General features: G+C 39.5%; 1 protein-coding gene across 3 annotated transcripts in view; it reads right to left on the bottom strand.

The window, feature by feature from the left end:
- Positions 1-14,088, bottom strand: part of MLIP (muscular LMNA interacting protein) — a 415,413-nt gene that overhangs the window by 106,691 nt on the left and 294,634 nt on the right. For all 3 annotated transcript variants that reach the window (XR_013276824.1, XM_077487812.1, XM_077487813.1), the window contains one exon: positions 2,013-2,057. Coding sequence is in view for 2 of the 3 variants with exons in the window: in XM_077487812.1 (XP_077343938.1) it covers positions 2,013-2,057 (45 nt within the window). In the remaining variant the exon portion in view is untranslated. The remainder of the gene's footprint in view (positions 1-2,012; positions 2,058-14,088) is intronic.

Raw genomic sequence — 14,088 nt, 5'->3', positions numbered from 1 at the left:
ATTAATATTTGCATCACAATTAGCTGCTTCTAAAAAGTGCAGATACAGTAGCTACAAAATCATTTTTCTGTTTATAGTTTAATGAGCATTGCTGTTACAGTGGTCAGTGAAAGATGAACTGCCTATCACAGCCCTCCTACAGGCTTAAGCTTTAGTCAACCTTGCAGAACATCCCAACGTTTACATCTGAAAACATGAGTTCAGCAGGGAAGGACAAGGTAAATGTACATTGTTGGTTCCCAATAGGGATCAGCTCGATGTTTGGGTCGAACATAAGTTTGACTAAAACATCAGGTGACCGCCCATTTACAGAACTTCCCGAATTTCTCAGAAAAATTGAGCGCAGCGGAATGCCCAATAATGCACTGTGATATCGCAGTGCATTGCTGTATGATGATTGGCCAAAGCATGCACCTGACCTGCATGCTTTGGCCAATCAGAGCGTGCTCTGCTGAGAGAGCCATAATTGGCCAAACAGGGGTATGTAATTACAATTGTTGATGTAATATTTCACAGCAGGGCCCGTTTCTGCACCCAACAAGAGTAACTGAGGGCTTACAGTGTTCTGGTGCCACCAAAACCAAAGGCCCAATTTTTCTGCTACTGTTTAACAAGGGCATGTAATTACAATTTTTGATATAATATTTCACAGCAGGGCCTGTTTCTTCACCCACAAAGGGTAACTGTGAGGGCTTACAGTGTTCTGGTGCCACCAAAACCAAAGACCCAATTTTTCTGTCCCTGTTTAATGGGACATGTAACTACAATTTTTGATCAAATATTTCACAACAGGGCCTGTTCCTGCCCCCAACAAGAGTAACTGTGAGGGGTTACAGTGTTATGGTACCACCCCTGAGGCCCAGAGTATATAGGGCAGGCCGTATAACATATATACTGCTGTTCAGAGTATATAGTGCCTGGGGGGGGCCCCCCATGCCATTTTTGTTTTACATTTTGGTGCGGTTCCCCTTAAAATCAATACCATACCTGAGGGGCCTGGTATGGATTTTTTTTGGGGGGGGGGACATCCACGCCATTTTTTTGTATTTTTTATCTATATTGCCAGGATCCGACAATACCTTACAGTCGCGAGCAGTTTTAAATGACATTTTTTCCTTTAGAAATTTAATTTTGCTGTGGTATTGTTTTAAACATGGATAAGATGCGCCACTTTACAGGAATATTATGGACACCCCCCAGGCATGATATATAAAGCAATATTTCACTTTTATTGTTTCACTTTAAGCATTATTAAAATCACTGCTCCAGAAAAAACTTCAATTTTTAAAACTTTTTGTTGCATTTGATACATGTCCCCTGGGCCAGGACCCAGGTCCCCAAACACTTTTTATGGCAATAACTTGTATATAAGCCTTTAAAATTAGCACTTTTGATTGTTTACGTTTGCGTCACATAGACTTTAATGGTGTTTGCATGTTCTAATTTTTTGCATGTTTGTGTGTTCAGCTCATCCCTAGTTCTCAACTGTTTAATTGCATATTCAAATTTTACATACCTTTGTATTTCATCTAATCCTCTGCCAAAGGCAGACAATTGTACATTCTCTACAGCTCTTTAGTGACTACGAATAGTTAAAGCTCAAAGCCCTTGTGTTTTATAAGCCAAATAAAAATCCATCCTCCCCAAATTCTAAGTATCCAATAAAATATCACAGATTTATTTAAAGTTTCCTGAGCAACCTAACACATAGACATTTGAGAATGCTATTAGCCATGTAAATGCTAAATGTTGATTCACTAATGTTATTACTCTGCTGAGCTAACTAAAAAGAGCAATGGTTGCAGTGATATTTCATTTCCGGAATCAGTAGATGACTTGAACTTGTTTTCAGGTCACAGCAGGCTACTAATTTTCATTGCTTATTATTCTGATAACTGCAACCTTAAATAACTGTCTCCAACTTTATGGCTTAACCAGGTTAGAAACTGCAAATCATCGGTGTGGGCAGTTTTGATAGCAAAGTGAAGCTTAATAAACCATAAAATACAAACCTGTTGGTTATTTGTTCTTGTGTTTGCTAGTTGCTGAATCGAGGCCTGTGGACATAACATAAAAATTAACTCTTGTGACACACAAATTTAAATAAAAAATAAATTAAATCAATAAACAAAGGGACCACATGGCAGCAATAACAGAAGAGTAATGTATATTATTACATACACATTAATTCTTAATTATTTTATAGTAATATAATTATACCATAATTGATTATTTTATTGTAAACACCAACTCTTGCTAAATAAATCTGGGAACTTTGTCTAATATCCCTTGATGCAAGAATGTAACTTTTCTTTAAAATGGTACCAAAATCTGCATGGATATAAACACACAGTTAAAAGACAACATCACTTTAATAAAGACCCCCCAGACCCCCCAGTCTTCTAGTCTGTGCCAGGACTGGTACAAAGGCATAAGAGGCATGTGCCTTCTCTTCCTCAGGCACTGTGATGATCCGTGTGCTGTCAGTTACCATTAACATGCATTTGTATTGGTGTCCAAAAACACATAGTTACTCTGGAGTAATGTGTAGTGGCAGCGGTACATACAGCTGGAACTTGTTGTTGTTTGGCGCAGATGGAGGCAGATCAGAGGGTGCCTGCTCAGTTGCTGAAGATGTTTTTTGTCATCATTGATGATGTACTTCCCAGGCTGTCATGCAGTGTGCAAACACCTTTTTACAACATTAATTTTCTCTCCTTGGCGCTGCATACGTTAGGAGGAGAATTGTGATGCATGCTCTCTCCTCTTCTATTGTTCCCCAATGCACACACAAATGCCCCCCCCCCCCCTCCCCTTTCCCATTTGAAGTAATTGGACTCATCCCTGCACACTTTTTATTGTCCATTACACAGTGTGAGCTTTATGGCATCCTCATTGGAGGAAACTCAAATACTGCACAGACAGATATACAAAACCCATATCTCATATGGAGAGTGGACTTTGTACACCATGCGCACATCACACATTTTTTAGGGAGGTTTGTTTCGCTTTTATCAATTTAAAGCTTGAATTTTTTTAAACAAACCTGTCAAGAGATCACTATGGCTAGCTGAAGAAAATGCTAATAAAGCCCCATACACACTATCAGATTATCTGCTGAGTTTTTCCTTCAGATTTACCAAAACCATATAATATGAGGACAAACCTTAGGAGTTTCAATGTGTATGCAATCAGGCAGGCCCTTCTACTACATGGTTTTGGTAAATCTGAAGGAAAAACTCAGCAGATAATCTGATAGTGTGTATGGGGCTTTACTTGTCTGAGATTTGTATTGTTTTATTGTTGTAAAACAATAATAAACACAGTTTAAATTAACCTTTAGCGGGGGCGTGACCTAGCGCATGGAGCTGTAGACCGCACAGCGTGGCAGCTCCTGGTCCTGACGATGTCCACAAGGCTGTAACTCCACTACAGCGAATCACACCGCTCCTAAACCACACGGATGGGCAAAGGAATGCCCAAGGATCAACCTAAGCCAACAAACGACTGGACACAGAGCGATTTGGGCAGGTTTGTGACATGGGCTTCTGCGGCCTTCAGCACACAGGGAAAATACAAGATGGCGTCGGCTCCTCCATCCCCGCCCGCTCTGAGCCACCAGATCCCATGCAGGTACGCTCCAGAGGTCGCTCTGCCTCCCTAGCTGACCTAGAGCCCTCACTACATAGCCCCCACAGCCACTCTCAGGCATTCCTGAACTCAGGGGACGGATGGGACATGGAAACGCAGATGCGATCCCTCCATACATACTTACAATCCCTCCCAACCAGTAGCGGTGTGTACATAGAGGGTGCAGGAGCACTGCCCCCCTCCTGCACTGCTCTATCACCAATAGATAGATTCATGCATCGGAAGCGCCTGATTAGAGCTGTCGGCTCTGCTAGGCATCCTGATTAGAGCCGTGGGCTCTAATAGACTTCCAAAAGGGTAAACAGCGGGCGTACTGCTGTGCGTTCACTGTTTACACAGTGTTGTGTTAGAGAAGCGAATACATCGCTTCCCTAACACTGACCCGCCTCTCAGCCAATCAGGTTGCCGGGTCTGTGTTACCTGTCACCTGTTTGGCTGAAATCACAGGCGCTGTGATTGGACGCCTACCAGGCATTGTATTATGCCTGGTTGTAGATATACAATTGTATATCTAAACCATATCGGTCTATATTCAAAATGTACCTACTATGCAGATTGTTCTGTACCAACCCCTATATTGAACATCCAGTTGTATTACGTATGGTAATACTTCATCTTGTTAAACTCAATAAAAATATATTTGACTCTAAATTAACCTTTAGTTACCCCCTGCATCCCCTTTTCCCTTTGCAATTATTTTTTTTACTATTTTTTATTTTTACTGTGCAAGTATATTTTTAAGACAAATGTACACTGTTGTGATATGTTAACACCCACATGTAAGTGTGTGTTATACACGTTATGTGCTGTATTAAGGAACTCCATTTATTTGGAAAAGGTTGTCAATACACCACAACACAGGCTTTAATGTCACTTCACCTTTTTCGCCTATTCACCACTTTGCACAATGTTTACATCTGTGAGTTGTGGTGCACTGTCTTTGTGACTTGGTGTGCCAACATGAATAGCAGTTAGGCACACAGCACATGATCTAATTGTTAAGGTATTTTATTATCGCAAAGTAAATTGTGAAAGTGTGATATAACCCTTTAAATTTGCTTTCATTTGTGATTGTAGCGATACACTAAAAATTATTTTTACTAAAAACTTCATTTTAGCCCCATTATAAATGACACAATTCATAGAATAACATTTGCAATTCTAATGCCACGTACACACGATTGGAATTATGGTCGGAAAAAGGTCTGATGGTTTTCCCGACAGAATTTCGCTCAAGCTGTCTTGCCTACACATGGTCGCACCAAATTCCGACCATCAAGAATGCGGTGAAGTACAACACGTATGACGGGACTGGAAAAAGGATACGATCAGAATTTCCGAAAGTTTTTCCATCTGGAAAATTGAGAACATGCTCTCAAATTTTTGCTGGCTGGAATTCAGCCAGCTAAATTCCGATGGAGCATACACACGGTCGCATTATTCGATGAAAAGCTCTCATCGTTCTTTTGCTGGCTGAAATTCTGATCATGTGTACGCGACATAATAAGATAAACTACTTTAGTTCCTGGATGGAAGAACAAATGATGCTCATCATGATGGCATGCTGGTAATCTTACCACTAGAGAGCAGCAGCTGTCAGATCTGTACCCCCCACCCTATATCGCACTGTTTGTGTGGATATGCTAGTCCATCCATCTCAGCTCAGGTGTGTGTGTGTGTGTGTGTGTGTTGGGTGGGTGGGGTCACACTGACATCTTCGTCTTGGGTTCAGAAGTGACCAGACCAGGGATCTACAAACTAAGGCCCCCCAGCTGTAGCGGAACTACACGCCCCATGAGGCATTGTAAAACTTTGACATTCACAGACATGACTAGGCATGCTGGTAAATTGTAGGTCCTGAACAACTGGAGGGCTGTAGTTTAGTGACCCCCTAATCTAGACTAACACTTACCTTCAGCCTCAGCCCAGTTATCTTATAGCAGACATGGTCCAAGCCATCTATTCTTCATTCTGTAGCCCCATTCATTTCCATGTGTAGCTATGATCATGATTGTCTCCAGCAGATGTTTGGAGTATGCTTTTCTTTTAGGACTGAAAACAGGTTATAGTGTGCATATGTAGAAATAAAAGGAACCAGTCAGGTCCATGTTGACAGTAAGATCCCTGGATTGGGGTTGAAGATAAATATAAGCCTAAAGTGTTTGTACTCAGAGGGACTTTATTAAAGACAACTTTGCAAAAGCTAATGCTGTCTTGACCCCTTACACACTTGGGCATTCAGGCATTTTTTAGGCACTTTAGAGTTAAAAAAAGCATCTGTAAAGCGCATGAAAGAAGCCTCAGCTGCAATCCCAATGTGAAAGCCCAAATGCTTTAAGAGCCCTTTCACACTGCCAGCGCCTGAAAAACGCTCATAAAGCGCCGCTTAAACTAGCAGCGCTTCACCAGCGTTTTTTGAGCGCTAGTGGGGTGCTTTTAACCCCTGCTAGTGGCCAAATAAAGGGTTAAAAGTGCCCATAAAGCGGCGCTACCAAAAGCGCTTTGCAGGCGCTTTTCAGGCGCTTTTCAGGTGTTTTGCAGGCGCTTTCCATTGATTTCAATGGGAAGGGGTGATTTAGGATCGGTGTATTCACCGCTTCAAAAGAACTGCAAAGAAGCTGCTTGCAGGACTTTTCTTGACGCCCTGCCAGCGCAGCGCCTCAGTGTGAAAGCACTCGGGCTTTCACATTGGGATTGCAGTTGCAGCTTTTTTCAGGCGTTTTACAGGCGCTTTTTTTTAAGCTAAAGCGCCTGAAAAACACCCCAGTGTGAAAGGGATTTCAGTGTGAAAGCACTCAGGCTTTCAAATTGGGATTGTAGATGAGGCTTCTTTTAAGCGCTTTATAGGCGCTTTTTTTACCACTAAACTGCCTGAAAAACGCCCCAGTGTGAAAGGGGTCTATAATCTAGTAGCATATTTACTCAAATCATTTTTCAAGATTACTAGTGTAGCCATCTGAATTTGCCTTATTACTAGTTTTCTGTAGACCCCCACACAGCAAGACTAAGACAGGGAGGGGTGTGGTAGTGTTATGAGCAAAACAGCCCCTGAGTGCACAAATGCTGACAAAAGTAAAATGATGGCAGTGTTCTGCTGCTTAATCCATGTCAAATATATAGGCTGAGATTGTTTTTGGCCAAGTTGTGCTGCCTCTACACTAGCTATACAGAATCTTGCAGTCTGCTTGGGTGCCTGGATGCATTTGTATACATCTTTGTCGTTTAAAAAATCTATTTCTGGTCACTACTAAGGGGTTTTGTATGGAAACAGCAGATCTGTTCTGTGTTGTGCTAAATTAGTAAGCCATCTTCCAAGAGTGTATTTTCCAGAGCACAGGTCAAAGGGATTGTAAATATTATTGGTGCACTTGCAACATTACAATTGAATATGGTCTGTAATACTTATTTTATATTACAATGTTCATTTTTCAGGACAAGCTTTCAGTGGTCTATCCCCTCTTTCTAGGTTCAAGCAATACCGATACACATTGATTTAGCAAATCATGACTTACCCACCTTCCTGCCCACCATTAGGTATATTTTTTAAAAGTTCACCCCTTTTGAGGTCTACCAGCAGACACTTAGGCCGCGTACACACGCGGGGACTGTTCGCCCAACTTTGTCCGCTGAACAGTGTTTCGGCGGACAGTCCGCCCGTGTGTGGGCTTTCAGCGGACAGTTTCAGCGAACAGTCTGCTGAACAAAGTTTTTCGGAAATTCCGAAAAACTGTCCGCTGAAACTTGGTTTCAGCGAACAGTCCCCTCGTGTGTAGGCTTGTTCGTCAAACTAAGTTCCACGCATGCTCAGAAAGGATTTACACGCCGAAAGTTGTAATGCAGTGTATAGGACGTCGTATTTTCCGTCCCATCGTACGTGCCGTTCACGTCATCGCGCACGGTTTCAGCAAACTGTTCGTTCGTCGTGTGTGGGCAAGTCCGTCCATGCTAATTTTGAGCGGACTGTTCGCTAAAACTGTTTGACGGACAAAGTTGAGCGAACAGTCCCCGCGTGTGTACGCGGCCTTAGTGCATCTGGTGGCTCTCGCTTCTAGCCATCACTGATAACTAGTGTCCACACTGTTGATCACAAACCAATCAGCATAGCTATTGATCAATATGTTAGCTATGATATAGGGGCCATATGCAGGCTGAAGGTTATTAAAAAAAAAAAAAAAGACTGCAGCCTGAAGATAAACACATATATAATCAGAGTGAAGTGCGTCATCGGCAGTGCTATATGTTTTTAGCCCAACTTCAGGCTAATCTGTTTATTCTTTTAAAGTGGTTAAAAAAGTCACATCTATTACTGTATATTCTTTCATCCTCTCTGTTTTAGGAACATATTAAATACAGTGTGTGTGTGTGTGTGTGTGTGTGTGTGTGTGTGTGTGTGTGTGTGTGTGTGTGTGTGTGTGTGTGTGTGTGTGTGTGTGTGTGTGTGTGTGTGTGTTTAAAATTACAGAATCTCATAAAAGTGAGTACACCCCTCACATTTTTTAAAATATTTTATTATATCTTTTCATGTGACAACACTGAAGAAATGACAATGTAAAGTAGTGAATGTAAAGCTTGTATAACAGTGTAAACTTGCTGTCCACTCAAAATAACTAAACAAAGCCATTAATGTCTAAACCGCTGGCAAGAAAAAGTAAGTACACCCCTAAGTGAAAATGCCAAAGTGTCAATTTGTGTGGCCACCATTATTTTCCAGCACTGCCTTAACCCTCTCTTCGGCATGGAGAAAAAATTAAAGGGGCCAAAAGAAGGGCTGGGAAATACCAACCCCGGGACTTTTACTGGTATCAAATCAAAAAAGTCAATGATTAAATATCAAATACTAAAAATAAAACAATTTTATTTTATACATCTTACATTAATAATGAACAAGACATCACTATATAACCATGAAAATGATTATACAAGGTACAGCGTGGAAAACCACAGAGTTACCAAAATTTGTACATAAAAGCAAAGTTGAGCTGTGATTTTCTACATGTTTCGCTCGGTTCGAGCTGCTTCAGGAAATAAAGCAGCTAGTAATCATAGCAATTTGCCAGGATTCCACCGAGATTTGTAGTGAGTTCACAAGATATAATTTGTAAGGTTTGAGTAGAATATAAATGAATGAAAAAGTGGCCAAAATCTACGCATCACCATATTGCTGTCTGATAAGATAGGTTAAAGTTGAATCAATGGTTCAATTGCTCTTACTATATCTTGATGTACGTACATACGTTGCTTGTATTTTATGATACTTAATAAACTTTATTTGGAAAAAAAAAAAAGTTGAATCAATGGGTATGTTGCTTCTAGTAGTTTGTGACTGTGGATGTTAGAAGTGTCAGAATGAATTTAGCCAAAAGGCAATTCTGGAAGCGTCTTTAGTTTCAGTCAGTCACACATTCCACTAAGGGCCGGGTTAAAAACTTTCCTCTCTCGTCAATTGCCTCTTGGGCATGAAGTTCACCAGCGCTTCACAGGTTGCCACTGGAGTCCTTTTCCACTCCTCCATGACAATATCACAAAGCTGGTGGATGTTAGAGACCTTGTGCGCCTCCACCTTCCATTTGAGGATGCCCCACAGATGCTCAATAGGGTTTAGGTCTGGAGACATGCTTAGCCAGTCTTTCACCTTTACCCTCAGCTTCTTTAGCAAGGCAGGGGTCATCTTGGACGTATGTTTGGGGTCGTTATCATGTTGGAATACTGCCCTGTGGCCCCGTCTCTGAAAGGAGGGGATCATGCTCTGCTTCAATATGTCACAGTACATGTTGGCATTCATGGTTCCCTCAATGAACTGTAGCTCTCTAGTGCTGGCAGCACTTATGCAGCACCAGATCATGACACTTCCACCACAATGCTTGACTGTAGGCAAGACTTGTCTTTGTACTCCTCACCTGGTTGACTCCACATCTTACACTGTTATACAAGCTGCACACGCACTACTTTACATTGTAGCAAAATGTCATTTTTTCAGTGTTGTCACATGAAAAAATATAATAAAATATTTACAAAAATGTGAGTGGTGTACTCACTTTTGTTAGATACTGTATAAAGATAAACAACTTCTTTGCTCAGCTCTGCTGTGTGGTCACATGTCCTCTCTCTGTTCTCCTTCTCCAGAAATTCCCCGCTGATGTATGCTAGCTAGCAGATGGAGCAGCCCTGAGTAAAGAAGGTGTTTAGCTTTATCATTTAAAAAAAGTATACACACTGTACTTAAAGTGATTGTAAGGTCTAATTTTTTTCTATTAAAATAACAAACATGCGCTTACCTGCCCTGTGCAGTGGATTTGCAGTGGATTTGCACAGGGCAGCCCGGATCCTCCTTTTCTTAGCTCCCTGGCTGGAGCTCCTTGCCTGGCCTTTCCCTCCTGTTGGGTGCCCCCACAGGAAGCAGCTTGCTATGGGGCACCCGAGCCGAGCTACAGCTCAGTGTATCCATGCAGACACAAAGCTTTGATTTGGCCCCACCCCCTCTCTTTCCTGATTGGCTAATTGAGTTTAATTGACAACAATGGGAGCCAATGGTCAGCTGGGACATTTGTGGACATTGCTGGATAAAGATGGGACTCACGTAAGTATTAAGGGGGCTGAGGGGAGCTGCAGCACACAGAAGGCTGTTTATCTTCTTTTTTTTTTTTTTTTCGTTCAAAATTTTTTATTTTATGTTAAAATAAATTACATGTACAGAATATAAGACAAATTATGTGATACCAGAAATAAAAAGTAAACATATTGAAGTACGGATGATACAAAGCAAAGAAGAATTTCAATATATTCTCGTGGGAATGACAATAAATGGCCTTTATATATTTTAGAATTTGAAAACATTCTTATAGCTGAGTTTTAAACATTTTAATCCCAAGAAAATATAAATATGTCTAAAAGAAAATATATTATTTTAAAGTTTTGACCATAACTTCTAAAGTATGTTTATAGTAAGTATTATATAGTAATGGAAGAACATAAAAGGTATATAGGAGGGGAAGGGGAGGGAATAATTCTCCGGAGGAGGTTTTATATATCATCTAATGTTGTAATTCTATAAAAAATCTTAATCACCATAACAATAAAACTCGGTTGTCAATATTATCTGACGTTTAATATTTAATCCAGGGTTTCCATATGATATCAAACTTTGTCATCTGGTTTTTATCTATAGCGTCCATTTTAGCATGGATGAAAGATTGATTCATTCTACGTTTGGTTTCTGCAATATTCACCACATCTGTTTTCCATGCATTGGCTATAGTCTGCTTTGCGGCTATCAGGAGTGTAAGAACTAATTTGAATTGTTTCTGATTCAGAAAGGCTGGTTTTAAATTAAGGAGAGCTATAATTGGGCCTGGAAAAATTGGACAATCAAAAAATTTTGTAATTATCAGAAAGATCTTTTTCCAAAATGATTGTACAATTGAGCAATGCCACCAGGTATTTATATAGGTACCTTTTTCTGGACAGCCACGAAAGCAGAGGCCAGTGTTGTCTGTTGAGAATTTGGCGATTCTCGCAGGAACCAAATACCAGCGTGTGAGAACTTTATATGATGATTCAGACGCCAATATATTTATAGAGGAAGATTTTGTGAAAGACCATATGTTGGATCAAGACCTAGAATCGATCGTACAATCCAAATCTTTTTCCCACTTGGCCACATATTTAGGTATAACAGTATTAGAATTAGATATCAATTGTGTATACAATGATGTAATACGACCTTTAGCATGTGGTTCCTTGAGACAAAATCTTTCAAATTGAGAAATATTATGTAAGTTTACATTTAAATTGAGAAGAGGAGTATAAAAATCTTTGATTTGGAGATATCTGAATATTTCTGATTGTGGAAGCTTATATAATTCACATAGATCTGTAAAAGATTTTATTGATGTAGTTGAAGTTAAATTATATAGACAAGTGATACCAGCCTTAGACCAAGCTTTAAAGGTTTTGGGATATTTCCAGGCTGGGTAAAAAGTCGGATTCTTGTGGAAAGATAATAGCGGATTTTGTGGAGATTGCAGACCATGTGAATTTCTATACCTATCCCATATAGATAGAGAGTGCTTAGAAATGGGGTTATTTATAGACTTACGATCCGCAGGTTGTAACCATAATATATTGTTTATAGGAAGAGGATCACAGTCTACAGCTTCAATGAGGACCCATAAAGGAATCTCTGTAGAAGAGTGATATTTTGTTAATTGAGATAATTGAGCTGCCTTATAATATATGTTAAAGTCTGGGAATCCCAAACCACCCAAAGCTTTGGGGAGAACAAGTGTTTTTTTGTGAAGTCTGGGTTTTATTTTCCCCTAAGTAAATTTTGTTACTTTTTGTTGAATCAGCCTAAGAAAATATGCAGGAATATGAATCGGGGAGTTCTGAATAAATATAAAAATTTCGGAAGAACAGACATTTTTATGATATTGATTTTCCCAAACCATGATATCGGCATTGATGACCAATTAGATAACGACCTTGTAATATTTTTTAATAGAGCTGGGTAATTAGCTGCAAATAAATCGGAGGGGTTAGGAGTAAACTGCACACCCAGATATGGGAGGCTATGATCTACCCACTTAAAGGGTAGTGAATTTTGTAAAGATTGTTTATCTTTTTCGACAAGTGAAATGTTTAATGCTGAAGATTTTTGAATATTGACCTTAAGGCCCGAAATAAATGAGAATTCTTGTAGTACAACCATAAGATTTGGGGCCGAAACATGTGGAGAAGATAGAAAAAGGAGAATATCGTCTGCGAATAAACAGAGCTTATGATGAAAGCCACCCATTTCAATACCTGTTATAGTGGGTTCCATCCTAATTCTTTGTGCTAAAGGTTCAATGAGTAAAGCAAATAATAATGGCGAAAGTGGACATCCTTGACGAGTCCCCCTCAGTATATTAAACTCGTCCGATTTGTACCCTGCATATCTGATATAAGCTTTGGGATCTTGATATAAACTAGAGATCCATCATAAAAAATGAGGGCCGAATCCCCATTTGGAAAGGGTATTGTTCATATATGACCAAGATACTGTGTCAAAAGCTTTCATAATATCTAAAGAAAGAAAACAAGTGGGAATACGTCTTTTTTTAGCGGCATGTGACAGGAGTGTTGCACGTCTAATATTATCTCCTGCTTGACGTAATGGAATGAAGCCCACTTGATCACGATGTATTAGATTGCCTATAATAGTATTTAATCTGTTAGCTAGAATTTTGGCTAAAATTTTTATGTCCAAATTTAATAACGAAATAGGGCGATAATTAGACCATATTGAATCGTCTGTGTGAGGTTTAGGGAGCATACAGATAATTGCAGTTAGGGTTTCTCTTCTAAAAGAATGACCTTCTAAAAGGGAATTAAAAGTGTTTGTCAAGACTGGAGATAGGGTGTCTACAAACGTTTTGTAATGCAGCGCAGAAAAACCATCAGGACCTGGCCTTTTATTTAGTTTCAGATTTTTGATAACTTCAGATACCTCTATAATTGACACTGGTTCCTCCCTCATTTCCATTTGTGTTTTAGATAGTGTCGGTAGAGATATATGAGAGAAAAAATCTTTTGCTCTAGAAGGGTCCAACTCATTATTAGAAGAGTATAAATTTTTTAATTGTGTTTTGAATTTTTGTAATATTTTTAAAGGATTATTTGTGTATACCCCCCTAGAGATTTTCAGACGTATCGGTTTCGTTGGGTTCTGGCAGGATTTTAATGCCCTGGCTAATAGTGTGTGAGGTTTATTCACATTGATATAGAAATTGTGTTGTGATCTCTTGATGGTTTTATCCGCTGCTTCAGTAAGGAATAGATCAAATTCCAATTTAGCTTTGTCAAGATTTATTTTAGATAAAGAAGAAGGGTTATTTTGGAATGCTGTGTGACATTTATTGAAATTTGTTTCTAAAGTCTGACAAAGGATTTTCCGCTCTCTGTTGAATATGTTTGCTTGCTGTAGACATATGCCACGGAGAACAGGTTTGTGTGCTTCCCATAATGTAGTCGGAGAGACGTCAGGTGTGGAGTTATATTTTATATAATCTTTGAGCGCAATTTCAATATTATTTTTATGAGCTGGATTTTTGAGTAGGAAATCTCTTAATATCCATGTTGGATCTTTTTTTTTGGAATTATAGAGGCAACAGTAATGTAGACTGCACTATGATCGGACCATGGGATGGGAATAATTTTTGTAGATATTATTTCTGGAATTAGCCCTATGGACATAAATATATTGTCTATCCTAGAGAATGAGCGATGAGGGAACGAGTAATGTGTGTATTGTCTCTTGGTTGGATCCAATTCTCTCCAAGTATCTACTAGGTTATGTTTTGTAATTAGTTTTGATAAGAGTTGTTTGTCTGCTGTATGTGACTGTGGGATTGGTGATTTATCCAAAAATGGGAATATGGTCTGATTAGAATCTTCACA

This window comes from Lithobates pipiens, unplaced genomic scaffold, assembly GCF_037356315.1.
Source record: "Lithobates pipiens isolate NorthernLeopardFrog02 unplaced genomic scaffold, aLitPip1_a1.2 Scaffold_18, whole genome shotgun sequence".
NCBI lineage: Eukaryota > Metazoa > Chordata > Amphibia > Anura > Ranidae > Lithobates > Lithobates pipiens.
Note: the sequence above shows the minus strand (reverse complement) of the source record. Positions and strands in the feature narration are given on the sequence as shown.